This window comes from Rhinopithecus bieti, unplaced genomic scaffold, assembly GCF_001698545.2.
Source record: "Rhinopithecus bieti isolate Rb0 unplaced genomic scaffold, ASM169854v2 scaffold_81659, whole genome shotgun sequence".
NCBI classification, from domain to species: Eukaryota; Metazoa; Chordata; class Mammalia; order Primates; family Cercopithecidae; genus Rhinopithecus; species Rhinopithecus bieti.
This window is the reverse complement of record NW_016837762.1, coordinates 591676-601195: the sequence shown is the minus strand read 5'-3', so window position 1 is coordinate 601195 and position 9520 is coordinate 591676. Positions and strand designations below refer to the sequence as shown.

General features: G+C 40.6%; 1 protein-coding gene across 1 annotated transcript in view; it reads left to right on the top strand.

Annotated features, from left to right (window-relative positions):
* RXFP2 (relaxin family peptide receptor 2) overlaps positions 1 to 9520 on the top strand; it is a gene marked incomplete at its 5' end in the record, with an annotated part of 72151 nt that overhangs the window by 31773 nt on the left and 30858 nt on the right. The window contains 2 exon segments of the mRNA XM_017865869.1: positions 7577 to 7648; positions 8273 to 8344. Of these exon segments, the coding sequence (XP_017721358.1) occupies positions 7577 to 7648; positions 8273 to 8344 (144 nt within the window).

The following is a 9520-nucleotide window of genomic DNA, read 5'->3' as shown; positions in this document are numbered from 1 at the left end:
AAAACTAGCCGGGCGAGGTGGCGGGCGCCTGTAGTCCCAGCTACTCGGGAGGCTGAGGCAGGAGAATGGCGTAAACCCAGGAGGCGGAGCTTGCAGTGAGCTGAGATCTGGCCACTGCACTCCAGCCCAGGCGATAGAGCGAGACTCCGTCTCAAAAAAATAAATAAATAAATAAATAAATAAATAATTTCTAATTAAATCTTTTCATTATACACGAAGTAACTAAAGTCTGCAATGGTTGAATGACTCACCTAAGATCTACAACTAGTAAGTGGAAGACCCAGAATTAGAGCCAATGTCTTCTGATGTCCAAAGTAGTGCTTACTTTACCATAACAAGAAACCTTAAGAGGGAAAGAAATTGTTCTAGCATTCAACTGAATTTCTACCAGCACAGACTGTCCCACCCCATGTAGAATTCCCTTGTTTATGTTTTGCCCCCTAATTTTGGGCAAGCTGACTTCTGGGGAGGGGGTGGGGTCACTAGAGGCTCAAGTAGGAGGGTTAAAATTAGACTTCTCAGGCCACGTCCTTCCTTGGTCTATTAACCCATAACTGTGTTCTATGCCAGTATCTCCCTCTGTGGTCCCAGTCCCTGCTAGCCCACTGAAGAGAATAATATAGAAGCAATTTAATAATTCAGATCCATAATTTTCCAAATGAAAAAAGATAGAGATTAAACTTTATTGCCAAGATTAGCTAGCAATTTCTCCAAGTAAATGTTTAATTCTACTTTATCAGAGAAAACAGGCACCACATCATAACCTGAATATTACCTGATAGGGCTTCTCCCCATGCAAGCTGCTATTTGATCATTTGCAGGCATTAATTTTCCCAGAGACTAATAGAAAAGAGGTTATGAGACTCTCATCAATAAACATTCATCAAGTGTTTATTATATGTAAGATAAAGCCCCGGGTGATGAAACACAATTGCTTACAGTCATCTACCACTTTTTAAAGTTTACAAAGAATTCCAATATTTGGAATTTTCACCCCCAAAGTCTGTGAGGTGGGGCAGACACCGTTACAGCAGTTTCAGGAATCAGGAAAGCCACTTGGGAAGAGAGGTTGTTTGCCCAAAGTCAGTCAGCTGACAAGTAGTAGAGACTGGCCTCAAACCCAAACCTTCTGACCACGCTCCTTTGGAAGCCCACCCACATAGTCCAGGCTCAGAATGTGTTATTATCAATGAAATCACCCAGTAAGTAAACTTCGATTTGAAAATAACTCAAGTTCTTTATACTCAAATATCCTAGAGCAGCTCATAAGCTCAACAATGCTTTCTTAAATCTCCTTTCCTCCCCATCCCCTTTACCCACATTCCTCAACTCCTCCTGCTCTTTTCCAAACTCCCAGAAAAATAACCCCCAGCAGCAGTCCTACTTCTTGTCCCTCCTGTCCATCTACTCTTACCTTCTTCTTCCCAATCCTCATACAAATGACCCAAATAACAAATGTGGCAAATACCAAACCATCCCCAGGAAAGGATGTCAGGGGGAGGAAGAAACCAGATGGGCCTCAGTCAGAACTCTTGGTATCTGGTAGAAGGAGAGCAGCAGCTAGCAAGATCCACATATTCATTTACTCCTGTGATGAATATTGATTGACACCTACAAGGTGCTAGGCACCAAGGATACAGCATGAACGACACCGATGAAAAGCCACAGATGAAATTAAGCTCCACAAGCTTAATTTCCAATCAAGAAAGATAGTCAAGAAACAAAGTTTAAAATATACAATTTGTTAGGTGGTGGTGAGGGCTAAAAATAAACCAGAAAGAGGATTAGAAGGTGCTGGGGATATGGAATTTCCAACAATTCACTAATAACTTTGTCCACATTACCATTGCTCAAGGTGCCTCTAAAGCTCCCCAAGAGACTGCTCAGAACACATCTAATCAGTCTTCTACATACGTCTACAGATATTTAAGACTAGCTGTCATCACCCTCCACCACACCACAAACCTCTTCCCTAAGTATCCTCAGTTCCTTAAATTCCTCCCCAAAGGACATAGTTTCAAATCTTTTCATCATTCTGGTCACAATAATCTGCATATGTTTGCCTACATTTGTCTTCACGGGTGACATCTAGAATAAATACACTGTTATCACTGTAACATGACTGAGGCAAACGGGGAAGAACTCGCATCCCTTTCCATCTGCACTCTATATGCCCTATGATTATATTGCTCTTTTGATGATTTCTTGATACTCTCAACTCCTACTGATCTATAATGTCTAATCCCATGCCACATGTGTTGCTGCTAAGTGATGTGTGTGCTACATCCTGTACTCATGCACTTAGTATTTGAGAGGTAGTTGTGGGTGCTTAAATATATCCCTAGGCAGTTTCATCCTGTTAGAGTCAGTTTTTCTTACCCGAGAGTGAAGGTCTTTTTGTGTTTTCCATCATAGTCACTACTCCTCTCATAATTATGTCATCTGCAAATAAGATCAACTACGTTCACCCAGGTCATGGAGTAAAATATTGAAGAGAACAGCACCAAACTATGTTTCTATATTCCTTCATCACCATCCTTCAGATAAGAATATGTATCATTCTTTCTTTTGTCCAGAAAAAATTATAAAACTGCTTGATCAGTGCCCAGCAGACATGTAACAATGTTTATCACATAGTTTTGCACAGTCTTTCAAAGAAGAAAATGAAGTTGGTCTACCACGTGGTTTCTTGTGAACTGTCCTGGCCACTTTCTCTTTGAGGCATAGACAAAGCAGCATCATATTCACCTGTTCTATGATCTTCCCAGGACCAGCATTGAGCTCATCCAACCACAGCTTGTGAAACCAACTTCTTACCTTTTTGAGAACTTAAGACTACATTTGCCATCTTTTACTTTCCAGCTGCTCATCCTTTCTCTGGATCCCTCAGCAATTGACCATAATTTGATGTTCTAATTTTTTGGCATTTCTCAATTTCTGGGAGAAAATTTCCAAACTAGAGGGTTTTAATTAATTTTGGTTAACACCTTCTACCATCTTGGGCTTTCACTGAGCTGCCTGCCATATAGCCTTTCCATTTCTTCAATCCTGAGACCATCTTCTTTGATCCAGAAGACAGGAACAAAGTAGGAGTTGAGAAATAAGCAGTTGTTCCTTTTATATTATCTCACAACATTATAAAACAGGTTCCAGTAGGCAAACTGAGACTTTCCTTAACACTTTCTTGCTTCTACAATAAAACTAGATACACATTTTTATTGCCACAGTATTCTCTACTGTTTGAGTTTTGCACTTGACTCGAGTCAACTATAATTCTATTTTCAAGAAGCCCTCACTTTCCCTCTTGAAGGAACAACTCTCTGACCACCATATGCTCCTCACGGGCTGAACAGCCCTCCTGGTTCTCTCTTAGTCTATTGAGACCTGTGTCGTAGCATACATGGTAAGAAACCCACAAGGATTAACGAGTATTTGCTGAGTGAACGATGGGTAGGACTAACATGTAGAACTAAAGAGAAGGTGGGGAGCATCTTCACCAGGGAGAAGAAAGAAATATAAGTAGAAATGTCCAAAGGATGTTGAGAAGAGAGTGAACAGGCAGTTTGCCTAAAGGAAAGGCATCCCCACAGGAGATGCTGGAGCATATGCCGGAGAGGTCACTGAATCATGATTGTATGCCAGCTAAGACATCTGAATTTTATTGTTTCAGCAGAGAACAGACATGCACAAATATGTTTTAGACTGTACTGAGCTAATAAAGTTAATCTGCATATTTAACAGATTATATTCTATGACAGGGGTATCCCCAGACCCTGAACCACGGACGGGTACCAGTCTGTGGCGTGTTAGGAACTGGGCTGCACAGCAGGAGGTGAGTGGTGGGCGAGCAAGCGAAGCTGAGCTCTGCCTCCTCCTGTCACATCGGCAGTGGCATTAGATTCTCACAGGAGTGTGAACACTATTGTGAACTGCACATGCAAGGGATCTAGGTTGTACACTCTTTAAGAGAATCTAATGATAAATGTAATGCAATTGAATCATCCTGAAACCATAACCCCTCCCCATCCATAGAAAAATTGGCCAGGCACGGTGGCTTATACCTATAATCCCAGCACTTTGAGAGGCTGAGGCAGGTAGATCAGTTGAGGTCAGAAGTTTGAGACCAGCCTGGCCAACATGGTGAACGTCTCTACTAAAAATACAACAAAAACATTAGCTGGGCCTGGTGGGGTGTGTCTGTAGTCCCAGCTACTCAAGAGGGTGAGGCAGGAGAACTGCTTGAACCCAAAAAGTCCAAACTGCAGTGAGCCAAGATCTCATCACAGCACTCCAGCCTGGGTGACAGTGCATAATTCTGTCTTAAAAGCAAAAAAACAAAACAAAAAACAAACAAACAAAAAAAAAAACGAAAAGAAAAGAAAATTGTCTTCTACAAAACCGGTCCCTGGTGCCAGAAAGGTTGGGGACTGTTGTCCTGCGAGATCACCAAATTTAATGTCAAGGCAGTCTCCTGTCTGGAATACTCTGAATATTCACAGTGGAGTTGAGGTCATTTAGGCATCCAAAAAAAAAAAAAGAAAAAAACCAAATTCCTAAATCAAAATTAAATCTTAATTGCCAGATGAATAAGTGTTGCTTAACCGATCTGAATGCTTTTACTATGATCAGTTTATTCATTTTAATAATCTTTTAAAATGTCAGGCCTTTCTAAATTGTGGGTGGATGCAGTTTCAAATGACCTTTCAGAGAAATAAAATACAATTTGTGGGATTGACTATAATACTTTATCACTGCTACCATGGAAACAAACAGCAGTTCTCCTTCTTATTGTAACAAAAACCTTTTATAAATTAGGAATTCCTTCTTAATCTGGGTTCTTGTTAAATACAATCACTGGCAACAAAATGAAATCCAAGGTGTCTGCCTGGCTCTTGAATATAAAATGGCACATTCAAAAATAGCCTATAAACATGCATGTCATTAAAGCATTTATTTGCTTTAGTTTCGGGTACATAAATTCCTGGCATTTCTGCTTGAAAAGTCCTGACAGCTGAAACAGCAGCAATTCATGAACCTGTAAGTTATTCTTAGAAAAGGCATTCAGTGTAAAGTATATTAAATGGGCTCATATCTCAGCTCTGAATAAAAAGAGGGCACCACTTGCCAAGTTGTCATGTTTCCAGATATCCCCTCACATTCTTTAAGCTACTATTCTGTAAAAAAGACAGCAGAGGCTAGAGGATGGAGTTCAAGTTCAGCAGCCTAAGTCTGAGACATGGAATGTGGGAGGGACTACAGTTCTCTATGGGGTGGCAGCCAGCCAACTAAATAGAAAACTAGAAGCTCTTCAGTATGTGAGAGTTTGAGTTTTAAGTGATGTCAGTGAAGGGAGATAGGTTGTACACATCAGATGAGTTGTGTGGATCATTGGTTTTACTCTTTCTTTCCCTTGACTTACAAGACAAAAGCATAAGGTCAAATTCACAATTTGCAACTGCACTCATCTCTTCAAGATGTGACAACATGTAGGTAAAATATACATTCCATTTTTGAATTTATCATCCTGAATAAAATGTAAATAGCATTAGTTAAGTAGTGAATTGTATATTTAAGAGAAACTTCAATATACCTACAATAGAGCATTTTGCTCTTTTTCTATTTTCATTTGCTACTGTAGCATAATTCATCATATTAACTTTCATTGCATCAGTCTCAAGGCTCTGAAAATGCTAAAACAGATATTGATCTGTGTGAGTTCATCCTATTCATAGCAGAATCTTAAACCAAAAGCAGAATTTATGCTGCTCTGTGAAGCATCTCCCCACAGATATGGTACAGGGAATGGGGGTTAAGATGGCACAAGGTCACACTGGGTTTCAAGTTTACTTTGCAGGATTGAAATTGATGCTCTGCATATCACCACAGACGTAATGCTCTGTAGTGCCAACCCTTTGCACATGGAGGAACACAAGGAAAATGACAATATTTGTAAAGTACTTGGGGTGAAAGATTGTGTTTGTTGATAGCTGGAAGCCCGCCCTGGCTTTTTTTTTTTTTTTTTTTTTTTTTTTTTTTTTTAAATTTTTTTTTTTTTTTTTTTTTCCTTTCTAATAACCTTTATTTACTTTCATTTTCTTTTTTTTTAATTGAAGTTAAATATATATAATTTACTATCTTTACCATTTTTAAGTGTACAATTTAATGGTAGTAATTATTCATTTGTCCCCCTTCATCTCCCCTCTTCCTGGCCTCTGGTAACCACTCTGATCTTGGCTTTATCTGGCTCTCTTGAGGTCTGAGAGAGTCATTATCCTGGTACTCTTTTTTTCTTTCCTTTTTTTTTTTGAGACGGAGTCTCACTCTGTGGCCCAGGCTAGAGTGCAACAGCGCGATCTCGGCTCACTGCAAGCTCCGCCTCCCAGGTTCACGCCCTTCTCCTGTCTCAGCCTCCCAAGTAGCTGGGACTACAGGCGCCCGCCACCACGCCTGGCTAGTTTTTTTGTATTTTTTAGTAGAGACGGGGTTTCACCATGTTAACCAGGATGGTCTCGATCTCCTGACCTTGTGATCCGCCCGCCTCGGCCTCCCAAAGTGCTGGGATTACAGGCTTGAGCCACTGCGCCCAGCCATCCATGCACTCTTATAACACAATCGTGACTCAGAGGCAAAGGCTGGGAGCTCTGCTAGGAAATAATTATGGTATAATAAAATTCACAGTTTAGCCAGATGTCAAATGAGCATGTGATCTACAAATAGTTTTGCAGTAGACTATCATAGCAATGAAACAGCATTGTGTAATAGTTTAGGAAGCAATTCAAACCAAAATAAGAGAAACGGAAGCCATTTAAAAGACTATGTAACAATTTGTTACTATTAGTGTAGGTATTGCCTGACCCTGAGAGCCTTCAGAGAATAGGAATTCAGAGCTAACTTCCCATTGTACAATGAAGACAGCAAATGGAAATTATTTACTTAGATACTCCTGACAGTGCAATTACGGAATCAATACTGTATTGTTAAGTTGCTTCAGAGGTTAAGGCAGTCCTGATCCTGTGACTTGAAATTGGCATGCTTGCCCTGGTTCAACTACTGATGTCCTTTGATATTCTGAGTACCTAACTTGCCTTATCCTTCTCACTTTGCATCATGAAATAGAAAAGAATTAAAACTTGCCTTCTCCTTTATTCACGGGAATAGAATAAAGATAAATGGGGAGTTAAAGGTGCATCTCTGTGCACAAAGAGGAAGAAAGTTCAGCAGTGAGAGGCTGGCTAGTCTCACATGGCCAGAAACTCCTGCCCGTCAGAACAGGATGGTCACGGTAGTTCCAGTTTGCCAAAACAAGACTAGATCCTTCCGCAGACACATCACACTGGAGTTCAGTGGCATGAATCAGAAATGCCTCAATCTCATTGCACGAGTACTATGAGAAAAGCATTGGCTAGTTCATAGCCATTTCTCACTGACAACATCTGCCCAACATAAGAATAGGACATTGTACTTTGTAAGGCAATTTCATAGTTGTCTTCAGGTAAAGAAAGTGGAGAACATTTTCAACAACCTAATATAGTCCATAAACCATAATCACCTGACTCTCCTATCTTATTCCTACCAGATTTCTTCAGCGTAATTGCATTAGACACATATCCAGGAAAGCATTTTTGGGATTATATAATCTACAAATATTGTGAGTAACTTCTTTCTCATATTGTAGGTATAATTTTAAGTAAAGACTAAAAGGATAGAATGGTACTTTTTCAAGGCTCAACTTGATCGTAGGGAAATGGGAGGAATAGGTTATCACAAAGTACTTAGATTAGTTATTACACTGGAAGAATTATTAAAAGATTCCTACCTTTACCAGAAGACATATAAAGGTTCTCCTTAAGTTGTCTTCTCTAGCTTGGGTCACTTCCGCAATATTTTAGCATTTTATTTCTTTTCTAACTCTTGATAACTTGCTATGTATTTTCTCAAAATGCTAGTCTACTAAGGATGTCACCAAAAAGAACAAAAGCAAAAATTGCCCCACATACTTAGTTATTATACCCTTACAATCTAACATGATGTAATATCCCAAAATATTTTAGGACCACTTTCTCTGCCCCGGCCCTGGTGTTGCACACACTGGGCTTGTGGTTATCTGTACCTTCTGGATACCCCTTGAATTTGCCCCCTCTGCTCATTCAGCTGAGTGCTTTCAGACGCATATGTCCCATTCATAATCATCATCAGTGGCTCCTATTCTAATTATATGTGACTAAAATGGGGTGTTGAGTTTGCCTAATTAACTGACCCATGCTCTTTGTAGATATCTCAACCACAACCGCATCACAACTCTCAGACCTGGAATATTCAAAGACTTACATCAGCTAACTTGGCTGTAAGTACTCTAATTCTTCTTTCTCCATAAAGGATCCTAGTCTTGATGATATACAACAGTGCTCATATCGTTTCCACTGTTTGACATATCTTATTTTTATACTTACTTTTCTGATTATCATATAACCTGCAGAACTTTACCCAGGCAATTCAATGCCATGTCAAGTAGTGGTTATGTGAAAAGGAAGCTGGCCAAGCTTCTTCAGGAGGCCTTCTGAGCTCTGCAGTAGGCTTGCTAAGCCATCCATCCATCCAGTGCTCACCAAGAGCAGGAATCCTCAACCTCAGGACTACTGATATTTTTGCTCACTTAATGCTTGTTTTGGGGAAGGGTAGGGTGGAAGGTCAGAGTATGTCCTGTGCATTTTAGGATGCTAAGCACCATCTGTGGCCTCTACCCACTAGATGCCTGTAGTATACCCCTTCTCCCAAGAGTTGTGATAACTAAAAATGTTTCCAGACATCGCTGAATGTCCCTTGGGAGGAAAAATTGACCTCTGCTGACAACCACTGTATTGAAAAGTAAGCAAGTTAAGAACTTGTTCTGCTTTCCAGAGCATTCAGAGAGAAGTCTGAAAACATGATAGCTTGTGGTATTTCACCACTTTTCAGACTTAGCCACCAGCTCCATTCCAAGAAACCTCACGTCAGATGTCTGTGCTTTCACCAGGAAAATACACAAGGGGCGGTTAGAAGGCTTTCTGTATTGTTTGCCCATTTTCTGCAGGTTGGCCTGGTCTAGTGGAAAAAGCCAGGGCCTCAGCTTCATCCAGGCTCTTCTATGTGCCTTGCCCTTAGTCCCATGCTTAGTCTTCCAGGCAACTTTTTCTTTTGTCTTTTCTTTTCTTTTCTCTCTCTCTCTCTCTCTTTCTCTCTCACTCTTAGCCCCATGCTTAGTCTTCCAGGCCGGCCTGCCTTGCTTTCTTCCTTCCTTCCTTCCTTCCTTTCTTCTTTCCTTCCTTCCTTCCTTCTCCTTCCTTCCTTCCTTCCTTCCCTTCCTTCCTTCCTTCCTTCCTTCCTTCCCTTCCTTCCTTCCTTCCTTCCCTTCCTTCCTTCCTTCCTTCCTTCTTTCCTTCCTTCCTTCCTTCTTTCCTTCCCTTCCTTCCTTCCTTCCTTCCTTCTTTCCTTCCCTCCTTCCTTCCTTCCTTCCCTCTTTCCTTCCTTCCTTCCCTCCTTC